Raw genomic sequence first — 18697 nt, 5'->3', positions numbered from 1 at the left:
CTAGTGTGTGACCTTGAATGGTTTTCTTATGTAAGCATGTTTTACCCCCTTTGTATTTTGTGCCTATGTTTGATCACACATCAGATGTTGAAATATGTCCTAAGCGTTTTTCTCACTACTACTCCTAAGATTAATTATGCCTCGTGGTATTGGCGCTCAGGAGTCAGAGGCAGGCGTTTACGTTTATTATGAGCAGTTTTAATTTAGCGACTTGACAAGCAGTGTTTGTCTCAACCAGTTGAAAACCTTTATTGTGTATATTGTGATGTGTGATCATTATAGAAGAATAAAACAACCCAAAGTAAAGCTACAAGTTAAAAAATGAATTCCAAAATTGTTACTCCTTCTAGCAAGAGGTCTTAATCACAACTCTGACAGAACTACTAGAATTGTATAGATTCCTTTACAGGACAGTTGGGAAGCATTGAGCACTGTTTAGATAAATGCTGGCAATATGGAAACTTCCTCATAGTTCCCGTCTCTGTTGAGTGTGCTACAGATTTCGATGTAAAAATATCAGATTCCTCCCTCCCTCTCAGTTGAGATTCAGCTGTAGATCTGGACAAGTGCACGGCTTCTGCTCAGTTCTTGATTTCTAAGTATATTTGTTCCCTTTGGAATGCATGGCATGGGTTTTCTCTTTAGGAACTGTTTTAGGACAGTGTTCTGATAATTTCTTAAATTCTTGTTTGGAGAATGTCTTGCTTCCCTTGTACAAAAAGAACAGGTTAGCCAGGTGATGCATGCACTCCAGAGGCAGGCAGATCTCTGAGTTTGAGGCCAGCCTGGTCTACACAGTGAGTTCCAGGACAGCCAGGGCTACACAGAGAAGCCCTGACTCAGGACTGAAGAAGAACAACAACAACAGCAACAACAAGACAGGTTGGGTGTCCAGTAATCATTACCTCTCCAACACAATTTGGAGATACTGCCCCTATATTTTATAGTAATGATGTGATAGTGAGTACGTCTGAGACCCACCACTCATTGGATGTTATTTTCTGTTAATATTTACATTTGCCTTTTTTTTGGTGAATCTATTAGATGACCTATTTAAGAAATACCATGTTTTCACATGGAAATTTTCAGTTCATGTTGTCTTGTAAACTGTTCTTTTCCATTTTGTGGTGGTTGTCACTGTTTTGTGTTGCTAGAGATAGAACTTAGCGGCTTGTGTATGCCAGGGAAATGCCGTGCTTCAGGGCTGTGTCATAGTGCGTGCGATACCTTCAGGTTCTGTTTCAGACGTACTTGCAGCTTTCAAGGCACAGTCATCCATCACTAGCCCTGTGTGCTTTCCTTTCTTACTGTCTTGGAATGGGACAAGGATAACCTGTCTTGTATTCACTGGGTTATCTCCGCCCTAACATGCCCATTCTTGAGGTCCAAATGATTTCCTGGGTTGTAAGTCGGGATCTTTTCTATCGTTGGCTGCTCTGTCTGTTGACAAGGTGTCACTGTCTTCAGACTGACTCAGAATGAACGCCCGCCTTCCTGCTATCATGGCCTCCAAGTGCTGTGTTTACTCTGGATACAGGTTCTTTCTGAGGTGGTTTTTTTTTTTCCTTTGTAAATATTATTACTAAATTATATTATCCAGATATCTTCACACCTATCCTCACACCTTATTTTACTTTTTTTAAAGGTAGAATAGAGTTCACAACAATCCCTCTGTATTTGTTTCTCAAGTATTATAAATGTGTATCACTGGGCCTTGGCTATGTGTACACGTGCGCATGCTTGCATACATACATGTGGGAGCATCCTCGAATGCTAGAGCTCAATTTCTGTTGTCTTTCTTAGTCTCTTTCCATTTTAGTTGTCTGTGTAGGGGTCTCATTGCCCCAGTGGCTACACTGGCTGGCAGCCGCTCCAGGAGTCTGCCTGTTGGTACCTCCTTCTACACATGGCTTCTCACTCTTTGCAGTAAGCACTTTGCTGATTAATCCATCTTTGTTCCTTTCCTTTCCTTTTCTTTTTGCTTGTTTGTTTTGAGACACCACAGGGTCTTTTTTAGCGACAGCTGTCCTGCAACTTACTATGTAGACCAGGCTGGCCTTGAATCCAGAGACCTCTCCTGACTCTGCCTCTTGAGCACTGAGATCAAAGGTTTGTGCCACCACTCCCAATCCACCTCTTACGTTTTTAAGGAAACAAAGATCTTTTGATTGTGGCTTTGATATCATCATCCAAGCACATGGAGCAAGAACTGCTATTGTCAGGGCTGAAGTTGAGCCATGAGGTGAAAGGGTGAGAGAAAAGAGCTTAATTCCTAGGTGAAATTAGTCTTGAGAGGCAGCTCCAGTTTGGCTTTGTCTCTGGTTTTAAATATGACTGCTTCCTGAGTTTGTGTGTCAGCCTTGAGCAGGTCATGGTAGTCTCTCTCACTCCGTGCTGAAGTGGGGAGGATAACATTAGAAAAGTGATAACACTTGGTCATACTCAGGGTTTCTCTTTCTGCACAAAACATCATGACCAAGAAGCAAGTTGGGGAGGAAAGGGTTTATTCAGCTCCTCCATACTGCTGTTCATCACCAAAGGAAGTCAGGACTGGAACTCAAGCAAGTCAGGAAGCAGGAGCTGATGCAGAGGCCGTGGAGGGATGTTCCTTACTGGCTTGCCTCCCCTGGCTTGCTCAGCCTGCTTTCTTATAGAACTCAAGACTACCAGCCCAGAGATGGTCCCACCCACAAGGGGACCTTCCCCCTTGATCACTATTTGAGAAAATGCCTTACAGTTGGATCTCATGGAGGCATTTCCTCACCTGAAGCTCCTTTCTCTGTGATAACTCCAGCGGTGTCATGTTGGTACACAAAACCAGCCAGTACACACTTTGCCTACCTAGAAAGTCTTCATTTGTTTAACTAAAATATCTGACAAATGAGATTTTGTTATGTAACTCTTAGGTAATTCAACAGTAAGGAGAAAGTTACAAACATCAGTGTTAATAGCATGCCTACTACAGGGTGTAGTATTACTCACATGATTCATGAACAATATTGGAAGCATATTTTTCTAACTGCTGGTTGATACACTGTGTAACATTAAATTAACATGGTTCCCCTCCTTTCAAAGAAAAGGGATTTAAGTTGAAGGCGGCAGAGGCAGGCAGATCTCTGAGTTTGAAGCCAGCCATGTCCTATAGAGTTCTGGGACAGCCAGAGCTACACAGAGAATCCCTATCTTGAAAACAAAAACAGACAAACGAAAAATTATTGATGTGGTAGTTGCTGATTTTATTTGAAAAGTCACTTATATTTGAGTTGGCTGAATGTGAAGCCAGAAATAATTCTGACAAAATTTGTTGTAGCCTAAACCCCTGAGACAAAGCAGTGTTCAGTTTACTTTATCTGACCACCGTGAACTTATTGGAAGTATAGAGGTTTGCATTGTCAAAGATTTTGTTCAGTGGATCATCTTAACTAATTTGACATGTTAGGGAGAAATCTTCTCCTTTCCCTTTCTCTTGTTAATAATTAAAATAAATTGGGCACCGTATAATGCAATTACTTTCTTCTTTACCAGAAGAGAGACAAATTGCATGATGAAGAGGAAAGAAAAAGTGCCTGGGTTAGCCAAGAGAGACAGAGGACACTGGATAGACTTCGAACATTTAAGCAGGTAATAGAAATGTGCTAATGTTTGATTTACATTGCTCTTCAGAGAGAGCCATAGGACTCTGATTGTAGGGGTTCTGTTTAGAGTGTATTCCCAGCTGGAGCAGTTAAATTGGCTAAGTCAGCAGTAATATTCTTTGCCCTTGGAGCACCACCTCCTGAGTATATAAAGAGTAAAGATAGTGTCAAGAAAGCCTGGAATCTTTTGAATTAAAAAAAAAAAAATTGTTAATGTTAACAGTACAAAAACACTTTATTTCACTCCTATAAGAAAATTATCAGGTATTTTCTTAAAAGGTGCCCTAGAAGTCCCTCCCCCCTTACTTAAGCATTTGAAAATAGTTTCTTAGTATGTACGTTGGGTTTTATGTACTGTTTCTTCCACTGAAGATTAAAGTCACTTGGCTAGTTTTCTTGTTTGTGAGATAAGGTCTTTCTATGTAGCACTGGCTAGACTGGAATGTATATAGATCAGGCTGCCCTCAGACTCTGTGTGCTGGGACTAAACAAAAGGCCCTGCCCATGTTGTTTTTAAGCAGTTGGCTTAATTAGGTAAGAGAATAAGAGGGAACAAGTCTTAGCATATTTGATAGTAGATAATAAAGGAGCTGGGGATAATTGTTTCAAAGGAATTGACAGGCACAGGTATCCTAGTTTGTTTTCTTGTTTGTTTTTTCCCTGTTTTGAATAAAAGCAGTAAAGAGCTAAATGAATAACATTCTGTTAAAGAAATAACTAAGCGACTGGGCGTGGTGGCGCACGCCTCTAATCCCAGCACTCAGGAGGCAGAGGCAGGTGGATTTCTGAGTTCGAGGCCAGCCTGGTCTACAGAGTGAGTTCCAGGACAGCCAGGACTATACAGAGAAACCCTGTCTCGAAAAACCAAAAAAAAAAAAAGAAAAAAGAAATTAAGCATTTGTTGTCAAGTTAGTTTCATACAATAACTCACTCAGTAACTGTTATTTTAGAGGTACCCCGGGCAAGTCATCCTTAAGTCGACCAGATTACGAGTGGCGCATTCAAGAAGAAAAAGCACAGCAAGCCCTGTGCCCTGTGAGGAGCAGTGTCACTCTCTGCCAACAGTGCTGCAGGGGCAGGAGAAGACAGAGGTGGGAGGAGGAGGAAGCCAGCTTGGGCCTTCACAGACAGCAGAACCCCAGAGCCTTGTCCAACTTGAAGACACTTCATCAGAACAACTTGAATCCACCTCATTACCTCCTCGTGCTGTCGTCAGCTCTGAACTGCCTCCTCCACAGTCAGCTCCACTGTTGACTAGTATTGACCCCAAACCGTGTTCTGTTACTATAGATCCTCTCCCACCCCCTCTTCCTCCAACACCTCCCCCTCCCCCACCCCCACCCCCACCTCCACCCCCACCCCTGCCTGTTGCAAAGGACAATGGGGCCTCCACCACTGCAGAGACACTGGAGAAAGATGCACTTAGGACGGAGGGCAATGAGAGGAGCATCCCAAAGTCGGCCAGTGCCCCCGCAGCACACCTCTTTGATAGCAGCCAGCTGGTCAGCGCACGGAAAAAGCTCAGAAAGACTGTGGAAGGGCTGCAGAGGAGGAGAGGTGAGTGCACAGGACCTTTCTGGTTCTGCTGTAAAGGGAAGCACAGGGAAGGAGCTTTGCATTGAATTATGTGTTGCAAAGCTTAAAATACAGTTTATGAACATTATTTGATAGTCATGTTTCTAAGATAGCCTCTGAAGTGACATTTGATTAAGTAGTACTTTTTGTTCTCCGTAAGAAAAGGCCATCTATTTGGTTTGTGTTGAAGACTTAAGAGTGATCTTCATATAAAAAGACAAAGAACAGGTAGTTATATGTGCAACTCATCAGATACACAATATGCATTAGTAAAGCTATTTCTAAACACATTTCCCTTGCCTTTGAGGGACTTTGTGTTTGCATAGGGGCAAATATAACAGAGCATCTTGCATATTACATATTGATCTGAGAATATTCTGTAAAATCTTTCATAACAATCTGAATAGAACCTCACATGTGAACTAACTGTAAAAATGCACTGACAGTGACCCAACATTAAATTGTGGGGGGGGGGTTGGATGAGGGGTAGGTGTGTGTGGGAGTGCTTGTGTGTATGGGGGGGGTTGGATGAGGGGTAGGTGTGTGTGGGAGTGCTTGTGTGTGTGGGGGGGGGTTGGATGAGGGGTAGGTGTGTGTGGGAGTGCTTGTGTGTGGGGGGGGTTGGATGAGGGGTAGGTGTGTGTGGGAGTGCTTGTGTGTGGGGAATGTGTATGAGTGTGTGAGTTATGAGAGAGTGTGTGTATGTGTGAGGTGTATGGGAGTACATGGGGTGATTTGTGGGAGTCGGGGGGATGGGAGTGTGTAGGGGGAGATGTGTGGGAGTGGGGGACGGATGAGGGTCAGTCGACTTTTAAGATTGTTTTCAGTTCTTGTCTGCCTTACTTATTGAGAGTTTGCCTGTGAACCTGGAGCTTACCGTTTCAGATTGACTGCCTAGCCAATAACCCTGCCCCAGCCTATCAGCCTCTGCCATGTCCTTGCATCTCCCAGGAGCTGGGGTTATAGCACTGTGTGCACAACTCTGTCCAGCTTTTATATGGATTCTGGGGTTTCTGAACTTGGGGACAGCAAGGACCTTACCCACTGAGGCATCTTCCAATATTAAATTTAAAAAACAATAAGAGAAAGAAATATGTAATCAATCATTGTCTTACTTTGGATTGGTTTGTGGGTACAAAGAGGTCTCACATGTCAAGACCTGTCCTAGTCACCGTGCATTGGAGGTCACACAGATTGACTTTTAAGAGCAATAATTCTTACTGATTGTTTTATTTTGTTTTCCAAAGTGAGTTCACCCATGGATGAAGTGTTAGCATCCTTGAAGCGTGGTAGCTTTCATCTGAAAAAGGTTGAACAGCGGACTCTGCCTCCTTTTCCTGATGAAGATGATAGTAATAATATTTTGGCGCAGATAAGGAAAGGGGTAAAGTTGAAGAAGGTTCAGAAGGAAGTTTTGAGAGAATCCTTCACACTTCTGCCTGATACCGACCCTTTGACACGGAGTATCCACGAAGCTCTAAGAAGAATCAAAGAAGCGTCCCCAGAGTCAGAGGATGAGGAAGAGGCTTTGCCGTGCACAGACTGGGAGAACTAGCAGGTACATGAGCCTTACTTAGCCTTTAGCAGCCGGCTTTAACGGCTTTGACTTCGCTGGTGAGCTCCAGCATTTGTTGTGGAGTCTGTACCATGTGCGTCGTGTATGGCTTCATTGTAGAGCATGGATAATAGATGTGTGAATTCCAATTTTTAACTCAAAAATATTCAGTTCAGTGTCTGTTTTTTAAATCTTGCCCCTTTATACAACAGTCCCCCTTGCAACTAATCATGTGTATTTCTAGTGTATTACTGTTGCAGTTGTTTTCTCTCCTCTATTTGCCTTTTAAGTTAGGGCTTCTGTATCCAGGCTAGTCTGGAACTCCTTGTGATTTTCTTGCCATCATGGTATGCATTACATAGTATGGCTGGCAAAGTATTTTATTTCTCTTTTTCAGTGTGTGTGTGTGTGTGTGTGTGTGTGTGTGTTGGTGGGTAGTATATATTCAGTACCCTGAGAGACCAGAAAAGCCCATTGGGTCCTTAGAGATACAGTTACAGGCAGTTGTGAGCCCTCTGACATATAGTCTAGGTATCTTTTTCAGGTCTTCTTGCAGGGTTTCAAGAGCACTGAATCATTAAGCCATTTCTCCAACTCTGGAAAGCACCTTTAAAAGACTTCTAGCTGTGTGTTTTTTCTATCTTGCTCGTTAAAAATATCTACAGTGTAGTTATATTCCAAGTAAAGAGATATAGTCTTATTTTTAACTTGACCAGAAAAGCCTTTTTAACTGAATTACTTAAGTTAGGCTTACTGAATTTTGATCCTTTCTTAGCTGCCCATAAGGGAGTTTTCTCAGTCTAGAAAATTACTAAGTTGTCTGGTTATATAGCTTTCTAAATATTGAAAACTATTCAGCCATTCTTCATTGTCTATAATAAACATTATAGCTACATTGATAAATAAGTTATAAACAACTTGAATCCTGTGTACAGTATAATTGTTTACACACATGCATTGTAATTCTTGCAATCTGCTGCTTGCTTGCGCACCCCTGCAGGGTACCCCCCTCCCCACCAAATGGGATCTCATCTTGTAGCTTTAGCTGGTCTGGCCACTAGATATATAGATCAGGCTAGTCTTTGCCTCCCTTCTCATCTGCCTTGGTCTTTGTGAGTTGTGACATTAAAGGTTATTAGCACAAATTACACTACATTAAAAGAATAGTGATTATGGCATATGTCATAAGTTAGTTACATAGTTAAAGGATTGAGGACTTTGAGGACAGCGTTTATTATGTATCCAAACTCCATCTCAAAACAAAAACAGACAAGCAAACCCCAAAGAGAGAGGGAGCACTCTTTCTAGAGGGGATATAGACAAGACAGCTTTTTTTTTTTTTTACCCTGGGTGTGGTGGCACACACCTTTAATCTCAGGCATTTAGAGACAGAGGAAGCATCCCTGAGTTCAGTCCAGCATGGTCTACATAGTCATCTCCAGGACAGCAAAGACTACAGACAGATCTTGTCTCATGGGGCTTGGGGGGAAAGCTTCATTTTTAAAATAAATTTTAGCAGGGATGTATACAGGGTCATCTTAGGATGAGAGGGTGTGTACCGTGGTCCTTGACTATGTAGGAGTCTATGAACTAGCCTTAGGCACTTGTTAAGTGTGGATTCCTGTCTCTGACTCCAAATCTAAGTGGATTTTTAATGTATATGCAAGTGCACATGGATTTCTAAAACTTGGTGCAATAAAATATGAAGTATTCAAACAAAGCATTACTCCTAAAAGGATTGTTACCTGTTACTTTAGGACCTAGAGGTGCATTCGGAAAACACCTTTCCCTGCACCGTGCCCCTCAAGCTCACACACAGGCTAACATCACACTCTCTCCGGCATGTGGTTGAGCATTGCCTTCCCCCCGTGTTTCCCTTTATTGCTGTTGTGTGCAGAGGCCCTGATTTCAACTGTTTTGCTCACATATGTGTATATTATACTGTACTTTATAAAAAAGACTGGCATTTATTTTCTTAAGAAACATAGAGGAGTATACAGACCTCAGTGTTTCTCATTAGTGTGTTGATATTCAGAGGCTCGGGTTGTCTTCCTAGAGTCTCTTCCATAGTAGATATTCATGTATCACCTCCCTCTTTATTGTTCTTGCTCCTGCTATGTCTCCTGTGGCTTCTCTTGCTGCTTACACGTGTATCTCAGCCAGTCACCACTGCTCGCTCGCTATCCTTAGTTCTTTTGCTACGGCAGCTTCTGCCAGCATTTCCATGCTTGTCTTCTCCCATCTCACCAGGTCTTGGCTGACACGTAAGGCAGGGCCTCAGCATCTGTATATTTCAGCTGAGGTGATTTACATGTCTGGCCATGAGTGTCAGGACACTGTGTGAGGGACTGCAAGGGGCTGGTAGTTCTTAAAGTATTGAAACAATCAGCAGATGTGTGATCTATACACCTTTGAAAGTTTTAGAGTTCCTTTTGAAAGATGAATGTTGCTCTGCCTCATCCTACTGTAAGGCTTCCCAGAGATAGCCATGGCTAACAGTGTCCTGAAGTAGCTTCATGAGACAGAATTATAATTTATGACAAGGTTCTGATTTGTCTCATGTAGGGTCTTTCTCAAATTTCATCTTTTTTTAAAAAGATTTATTTATTATTATATGTAAGTACATTGTAGTACATTCAGACACACCAGAAGATGGCATCAAATCTCATTACCGATGGTGTGAGCCACCATGTGGTTGCTGGGATTTGAACTTAGGACCTTTGGAAGAGCAGTCAGTGCTCTTACCCGCTAAGCCATCTCTCCAGCCCTTTCTCAAACTTCTAAGTATAACTGTGAAAAGAAAATGGGGCACATATATCATTCTAAGAAAGCTGCAGAAAAGGGAACACAAGAAATTTATCCTAATAATGTTTATCTGACAGGGGCTACAACAATACCTTTCAGTATGCAGGTGACATAACATTTTGAATAGTTACCCCTCTGCACTTAGCCTTTTAGATTTAAGGCCCCAAAACCCAGGTTTTGATTCAGATGCTGTTTTTATGTTGTAATTCCTGCTAGCACATCTCAGTGAAGTATCCTATCAAAACAAAAATATACTTATTGGAAAAATATGAGCCTTATAGTCTAAAATTGGTTAGCTTCTGAGTCACACAAGCTATGTTTCAGATACTCAGTGCCCATGTATAACTTCAGAAACATGTTTCTTGTTGGTGTATATTTAAAGAATGGTTTTTATCTAAACTTCCTCTAATAGGCCAGTTGATAAAACCTATCTGCCTGTATTGAAGTTTAAAGACACCCATTTAATGGGTGTTACTTTCCTAAGAGGAGCAGAAACAAAAGGGAATCCAACACTCTCAATAGTGACCAACATTATGAACTAACCAGTACCCCGGAGCTCTTGACTCTAGCTGCATATGTATCAAAAGATGGCCTAGTCGGCCATCACTGAAAAGAGAGGCCCATTGGACACGCAAACTTTATATGCCCCAGTACAGGGGAACGCCAGGGCCAAAAAGGGGGAGTGGGTGGGTAGGGGAGTGGGGGTGGGTGGGTATGGGGTACTTTTGGTATAGCATTGGAAATGTAAAGGAGCTAAATACCTAATAAAAAATGGAAAAAAAAAATAGTGACCAAAATCTATATGAAATGACTTTTATTCTTACTACTTTAAGAATACAAACATCATGGGGCTGGAGAGGTGGCTCAACTGTTAAGATCATCGCCTGCTTTCCCAGAGGCCCTGTATATAATTCACAGTACCGACATGGCAGCTCAGTAGGTAACTTCAGTCACAGGGGATCTGACATCCTCTTGTGGCCTCCACAGGCACTGAATGCACATGGTACCTAGACATACTCAGGCAAACACTCATACACATAAAATAACATCTAACTTAAAAATTATAAACATTTTATTTAAAGGAAACCCTATACCATTACCACATAGGTGACTATTAAAACAAGTGTGCATTGAAGGTATTTCCAAGAGTGGGAGGGAACTGACTTATGTCCTACAGGCATTTTGTTCTAATATTGTATCATTTTGTTTGCAAACAGGTGACTTAAGAGAGAAGAAAAATACCCATGGATGAAGACTGGCTCTGGTTCCTTTGGGGAAAAAATCTAAGCTCTTGGTCCCACAATTGGATTCCATTATGTCCTGAGTATATTGACAAAGTGGTTTGAAAAAGGAAGCACAAACGGGAGGTTACTACTGTCCAGTCCCTCTCATTGATAGTGCAATGTTCCCGACTGCAGAGAGAACAAGCCTCCTGGAGACGGCTGTTCCTTCCCCACCCCTCCTCCCCATCTGCCCAATCATAATCTCATAGTGGCCAGTCCCATTGCTATGAATTGGAAGAACACTGGGTTGGCAGAGGTCTGCTGTACGAGCTACTTTGGGATTCATCTTTCAGTGAACTGAGAAGATCTGTGCTGAAGCACAGCCGCTTCCATGTCAGCTTGTAGAGACAGAGAGACATGCTACAGAAGACATTGATCAAGGTAGTTATGGTCAGGAATTAAAAAAAAACCATGAAATGCACTTAAAATTTCCACATTATTCATCTCCAGAGAAGTTCAGTATCTGAGAAGCCAGTGGAGATATACCTATCAATGTGTGCACCAGAACACGACACATTTAACAAGGCATATTTTTAAGAGGCCACAGTCTTACATTTTGTAAGAATTTGAAGTTAAAATTTCCATGCTTTTAAAATAGCGTTTCATAATTCTGAATTTAGAATAGTTTGAATTTTATGTGCATCCTGTTTATGAGAAGCAATGCTTTGTAATTTGATAATGTTATTTTTAGTCTTTTTGTTTGAACTACTGCTTGATTACTATAACTCAAGACTTTCCTATTGAGAATCAAAAAAGCAGGATTCAACAGTGGGGATTCAAATTACAAGCCGTGCACCCGGTTACGTTTTTATTGTTATGCTCCGTGGTGAGGAGCATGTATTCAGTAAAGGTCCAGAAGGCAGCTGGGCCCGAAGCCTCCAGCTGGCATTTTAGTGGTTTTGTTTTTTGTTTTTTTATTCTGTGTATAGAACTTTAGGAGAACGTTTGTTGCTGTCACTAAATCTTTAAACTCACATGTGTAGATCCAATGCTGACCTGGCTGTATCTTAAAGGGTCCATTTATGAACGGGGCCGGCAGGGATTGTCATTGGTTTGATTATGTGAACATGCATGAGGGCAGATATGCTGGACCCAGTTTACAGTACATTGTAGTGTGTGCTTTATATGGAGGAATTGAAATACCAAAAAGAACTTCATTTGTAGAAAGTTCTTTCCCGGCGTTGCCCAGAATCTTCCCAGAAGCGAAAGCCTCTCAATGCCCGCCATAGTTTTCCTCCAGGAACATGGCTTCCTGGTCACTTTTAAGAGATGTGTTTCTTTAATTATGAAAAAGATTCTTGTAACGGGTTATAGAAAACCAAATTTTTGCACTTAAAACATTCATGTTTATTGATGAGACTGGGAGCTCATGTAGCAATTACTTTATATATTGGTTTTAGTCCAAGCATAATTCACACATCTTGTCCGCAACAATTAAAAGAGCTCTGATATATAAGCCTCATTCTAAGATGATCTGTGTGTCCTTTATACCCCCAGTAAAGCACCAAAATGTGTTTAACCCAAAGAGTCATTGGCTAGATAAAGAAATATTTGAAAAGCTTCAAAACTTACAAATGTTCTAAAAATCAGCCATCGTTTATAAACTTGTAATATTTACAGATCTATCCATCGATGCATTATATATTCAGGTTCTTTGCTTACTTACTTCTGAGGCCAGGCCCTGCTGTGTAGCCCTGGCTGGCCTAGGATTTGCTGTGCAGGCCAGGCACTCTGCAGCAGTCTGCTTCTCTCTGCCTCTCTTACAGGTATGCACCAAGATGCCTGCGTCCCTGGTTGTTTTTGGTTTTTGTTTTTTTTTAAGATTCATTTTAAAAATTACTTTAAATTATGTAAACTATGTACAGAGGCTCTGGCTTGGTTACTAGGAACCAAACTTGGGTCTTTTGAAGGAGCAGTGTGTGCTCTTAATCTCTGAGCAATCTCTCCAGTCCCTTTTTTTAAACTATAGGAAAATATGAAATATAATTTATCAAAAGCCATTGTGTTGTACTCTGTTTAGCACCACGTGCCTGGGCTTTGTAAGTGGGGATGAACTGGGACAATGAGCAGCTCTCAGCACATCCTGACAATCCAAGATTACAGCCTGGAGTGAGCCTTCAGCCTGTTTTCAAGTAAATGATTCTCTCCCAACATGCCAGCTTCTCTGCCTCGGGAGTCTTGTTTTTGTACTGGAGCATGGCTCAGTAGTAAAGTGCAACACCTTATGTTCCATCTCTAGCATTGGCTTCTTAATCCTCAAGAAAAGATTTTTACTTCACAAAATCACACACATTGGAGTTACTCATAATAATATAATTTAAAATAACTAGTATACATGTGTTCATCAAATCACCAGGTGAGCCCTCATTAATTTAAAGTGGTTTTAGGGCCCCAGGAAAATGACAATAAGCATGATGTGGTTTTTCTCCCTTACTTTCCTAGACACAGAAGTTTTGCTTAATTTTAGATGCAGTCATCAGACCATAAGTGATAAGCTCTGGCCTTCAGAGTTCATTCATGTGTCTAGTTGTCATGGCAGTCAGTCAATGTTTCCAGTTCCCAGTGTAGTTAGCCTTCCACGGTGCCCAGTATCCACAGACACTGCTTGTCTTTGCTGTTCCCAAGTGTTTTATACTGAAGATGGGAAAGCAGGAGTTAACTAGATGCTTAATCTAGTGTTATTATTCATACTTGAATGTCAAATTTCAAATATGTCCCCGATACAACCAAAATAATGTATAGTAGCCGATGTGCTATGTATAGAAAAGATATCTCTAGGTTAAAGGTCCTAGTTGGTTTTTAGTAGTAAGAAATTGCTGGCGAATGAGGATTTTAGGGTCTAAGCAATGACCCTAGTTAAAGAGTGCTTTATATAGGGATATGAAGTTCATGAGACAGCATAAAAACAATCATTCCTTAGTTGCTCATCATGCACTTAAAACTTTCTTCCCCCTCCCCATTCCTGAGACAGGGTTTCTCCATGTGGCCCTAGCTGCTCTGGAACTCCCTCTATAGATCAGGCTGGCCTCAAACTCAGGGATTTGCCTGCCTCTGCCTCCCGAGTGCTGGGACTAAGGCATGTGCGACTACACCTGTTGCAAAATCCATTTTTTAAAAGATACTGGTGTAGTATAGTGAACACTTTGTGGACTCTACAGTGTGTGTGAACGTTCAGAGGGTTCTCATTTGTATAAATATGAATGTCGAACAATCCTTGGTGCCACAGTAAGTCCTAGAATGTGGTAAGTTGCACGGTGTACTGCAGACACCACACACTAAGAATTAGAATTCAGTAGGATATAGAATGACAGCATCCACATGGCATGGGGGCACGCACATTGATACAGTTGCATTCTCTAGACTCCCTGAGACTTCTTTATGGAATCCACTCACAGAATATGTTTGTATTTATTTAAACCAATATTTTGAGTCCAGCCTTGTAATACACTCATCAACAGACATCAATCTGCACAGTGACTTTGGGTCTTTAGTGGGCCTGTCAGGGAGTTTTGAGCTTTCTTACATTTTACCAGTAAAATAAGTATAGATCCTGACCAACTGCAGGACATTTCAGACTATTGCTTAAGATGCAAGCACTTGACAGGGAAAGCGGAGACCTTTAATTTTTCCTCATCTTTGCACTGAATATAAATGATTATATAAAGCTAAATGTGCATATTGAACATTTTATTTGTGCTTGGTGTTGCCAGTGACCATCAAGACTTTAGATGGAAGAGGGTGAGAAAGCAGAAGCACCTTACTGCTGAGCACACTGTGTTCAGGCCTCACGACTGCAGTCGTGAGGCCTGAACTTTATGTTAGAGCATGTTAAAATCCTGCCTAATTGCTTGGAAATAGGAGGCGATGGTATTTTTAGCCTATTTATGTAATGTAACTTAAAAGGTTTTCCCAGAAAATGAGTTTATATTGTTATCTAAACTATCCCATGTGTAAACAGAAGCTTTTAAAGGTAGGAGGCAGTCCTGATGCAGAGAGAGACAATGAGAGAGACAGTCCACTAAATGTTCCCTGAGTTATGTTAAAGATGTTCTTATTTTAAATTTTTTGTTTTGTCCACAGTAAATATACAATGTGGCATTTATATGACTTAATGGATTGAGCTCCAAGTTTATAAATGTACCCTCTCTTCAAAGCAAATTTTTTGGGGCCACTGTAAGGTGCATATAGAGAAATTACCTCTGAGGATGACATGCTAAAGTGTTCATGAGAGCTGCTTCACTTCCACCCTCAGAGAATCACTTGTTTTGAGAGCAAGGGGAAGTTTCTTTTTTTTTTTTTTTTGTAGATTCACTTATAGTTAACAGTGGCCCAATTTAGGGTATTGGAAATGAGTAGGGAAGACAATGAAATGTTTAAAAACTAAAGGCATGGGTGTTAGAGTTGAGTTTTAACAGGAGAAAACATTTTTTCTTGCATGTTGTATAGTTAACTGTCAAGGGGTGTAATGCGGCATTTTAGGTTTCTCCATGCAAATTCCTTTGTCTTTCCTATGAAGTCTTTGCAGTTACCGGTGGCATTTCCCTTTCCTGTGGTTTCCCCTTATTTTGTGTGATGTAACAAGGGTTGCATCCTATAGCAGTTTCTTACAATGTTTTCGACACAGTCCCCACTGCCTTGTTGAATCTCTCTCTGTACTGTATGCACTGCCAAGTGTGAGACCATAATATGTAGTTTAATGAGAAACGGAAGGATGCAGGTCAGTTTGCATGAGTAAAGCCCACTGGGGCTACATAAACTGACACTTTTGTCATTTTACCCAGTTGTGGGTAAATGAAGACTACAATGGCAGACTGACTCACCATTACTTGCTTTGTGCAATGTTATAAAGGCAAAACACTATGCACTATGCTTGGCTTTACAGATGGCATTCCCACCATGACATTAAGTGGATTGTCCACAGCATACTATAAATGCCATCTCTTGCAAATTTATATACGTAAATATGCTCAATTAACACTTAAGTATTACAAGTATAAGGAAACTACTAAGCAGGCATTTATAGCAATACTATGAAATCTCCAATCACTGTTTTGACTGTCGCCTTCTCCTTAGTGCAGCCTTTCTGCATCGTAGTTGCTGCTTTTTTACATTTCACACTCCTGACTTCAGAGTTAAGTACTTGCTCATCCAGTGTTGCACTCACCTTTCTTATTGTACATGCAATGTAACAACACACAGTTTTGGTGCTTAACAATATTCCTTTTTTTCTTTAATAAAGGATATTTATTTGAATTAACTTGATTTTGTTTGTTTATATATTATCACCAGTAACTTTTCATTTCAAAATGGAGCATAGCAATATGGTACAAGTTTAGTAAGTTTATTAGTTACTTCCTTGACAAGGGGCAACCTTGGGAGAGAGCTTATTTGGCTTAGAGTTTAGGGGAACAAGTCCATGACGGCCTGGTCACGAAACAGACCCCTTGTGTTCAGCTTGCTTTCTCCTTTCCGTTCAGTCCAGGTAACCACGGGATGGTGTCCACACATTCACTGAAAGTCTTTCTTCGTCAGTTACACCTTTGCAAAAACATTCATAGGTATTTCCAATGCTGCATTCCCATAATGATTCACAATTAACCAGATTCCTGGACTGTCCACCCCTGAACTGTTTCTTCCTTGAATGCTATTATGAAACAGTCATGGCAGCTTTACTTGTACAGCATCCTTCTCCAAACTCAGAGATCTTTTCAATGTCTTCATTTCAGGAGTTCATGAATTTAAAGAGATTATCTTCATACTTGGAAATAGTTACTAGAGGCCAGCAGACACTGGCCACCTTCTGTCCTAATAGTGCAGTAGCAGAACAGGTAGGATCTACTTATTCCCCAAGGCATGGGACTTGGATTAGCACTATGTTTTATGTAACCGAATGCCAGATCATGGCAGATTTTAGGTTAGGAGCCTAGCTGCTTGGAGGACAGCCCTGCACAGAGCCCTGTGGTTCTGAGGTCAGGTTTGTCCAGTTGGCAGCTACTCCCCATAAATGGATCATTTTCATGCTGCAACAAAGACCCAGATGTCTGGTAGACCAGGTTTTCCAGTCATTCACATTATTCTCCTCAGTATTTGGTCTTGGAGTCCAGCTCTGATCCTCTTTTCAGACAAGGCTCTTATGTCTGTGCAATGCAGGGCTCAGCTCTATTATCTTTGAGCCAAGACATAACTACAACGTCCCTAAACTGTCAGAAAAGGTGGCCATAGTGTTGTATGTCCCGATACCTGAAGGTTTTTTACCTGCTCTGACTTGCTTTCTTGTTACCTAAGTTTTAAGGGCTACTCCCCAGCTCATACTACCTTTATGAGCATTAAACTTAGGCTTTCATAATGGCTGAGCTAAAAACCTAACTTATTCAGTGATTCTTCTGGATAGGTGGTTTTCTTCTGGCCTATGACTCTTTTCAGCTCACTAGCACTCCATGTCCAGCTGTTTAATGAGTTCTTCATTTGAATCTCTGATCCAGAAATGGTGTCCTTGACTATCCCTGTTAAGGTAAACCCAGACCTGTCCACTTTTCCCCACTTTGCACAGTTCATGAACTATTGCCCTTAGACCTTTCGATCTCTGCCCACATCTGACTCTCAGTCTTACCAGAGTTGACTCTGACCTCCCCTTTGGCATAAAGCCATCTTCTGGTTTCGATCTTCATCTTTCAGCCATTCTGTGGCAATGGCTTCCACATGGTCTTTCCACTGTTTTGCCTCTGCATAGCTCTATAGAGTGGTTGAGTCATGCATGCACCCACCCTGTGGTGCATTCTGTGGACTCCAGGAGATTAACTTAACCTCTGCCAACTGCTCCTCTGCCTCCTGAGCTCTCTGTAGACAAACTGCTGGAGCTCTAAGCAAAACTTCTCCTCTTTTTTTCCTCTCCTCTCTTCCTCCCAAGTTCCTCCCACCCTCAACTTCCCTTGATTATATTGTTTCCTCTAAGTAGGACTGAAGCATCCACTTTTTGGTCTTCCTTCCTCTTGAGCTTCATGTGTTAGTTGTATTATGGTTATTCCACGGTCTTTGCCTAATATCCACTTATCAGTGCGTACCATGTGTGTTCTTTTGTGACTGAGTTACCTCACTCAGAATGTTATCTTCTAGATCCAGCCATTTGCCTGCGAATTTCATGAAGTAGAATAGATGTTCAGAATTAAGAGTTAATCTTGGTAGATTTTTCTTTGAGTATGAAGTGTCCTTACCTTTATAGATAACTTGGTTGAAAGCCCATTTTACTCAACATTAGAGTGGCTTGACATTAGAGCTTGTCTCTTGGGACCACTTGCTTGGAAAGTTGTTTTCCAGCCTCATGCTCTGAGGCAGTGTCTGTCTTTGTCACTGAGGTGCCTTTACTGTATGCAGCAAATGTTGGGTCCTGTTTGTGTATCCAGTCTGTTGTTCTATGTTTTTTTATTGGGGAATTGAGTCCATTGATGTTAAGATATTAAATATTAAATGATAGTGATTGTTGCTTCCTGTTATTTTTGTTGTTAGAGGTAGAATTATGTTTGTGTGGCTATCTTCTTTTGGGTTTGTTGAAAGTCAATTACTTTCTTTTTCTAGGGTATAGTTTCCCTCCTTATGTTGGAGTTTTCCATCTATTATCCTTTGTAGGGCTGGATTTGTGGAGAGATATTGTGTAAATTTGGTTTTGTCATAGAATATCTTGGTTTCTCCATCTATGGTAATTGAGAGTTTTTCTGGGTATTGTAGCCTAAGCTGGCATTTGTGTTCTTTTAGGGTCTATATACCATCTGCCCAGGATCTTCTGGCTTTCATAGTCTCTGATGTAAAGTCTGGTGTAATACTGATAGGTCTGCCTTTATATGTAACTT

The 18697-nt window shown here is 41.2% G+C and overlaps 1 protein-coding gene across 1 annotated transcript in view; it reads left to right on the top strand.

Moving 5' to 3' along the window:
• Jmy (junction-mediating and regulatory protein) overlaps positions 1 to 16110 on the top strand; it is a 69712-nt gene extending 53602 nt beyond the window's left edge. Inside the window, exons 8-11 of the mRNA NM_021310.3 lie at positions 3526 to 3621; positions 4586 to 5192; positions 6458 to 6768; positions 10788 to 16110. Coding sequence (NP_067285.2) covers positions 3526 to 3621; positions 4586 to 5192; positions 6458 to 6765 — 1011 coding nt within the window. The 3' untranslated portion in view covers positions 6766 to 6768; positions 10788 to 16110. The remainder of the gene's footprint in view (positions 1 to 3525; positions 3622 to 4585; positions 5193 to 6457; positions 6769 to 10787) is intronic.
• Positions 16111 to 18697: the final 2587 nt, after the last annotated feature.

The sequence above is a fragment of the Mus musculus genome, chromosome 13, assembly GCF_000001635.26.
Source record: "Mus musculus strain C57BL/6J chromosome 13, GRCm38.p6 C57BL/6J".
Taxonomy (NCBI): Eukaryota; Metazoa; Chordata; class Mammalia; order Rodentia; family Muridae; genus Mus; species Mus musculus.
The sequence above is the reverse complement of the archived record's forward strand: the minus strand, read 5'-3'. Positions and strand labels throughout refer to the sequence as shown.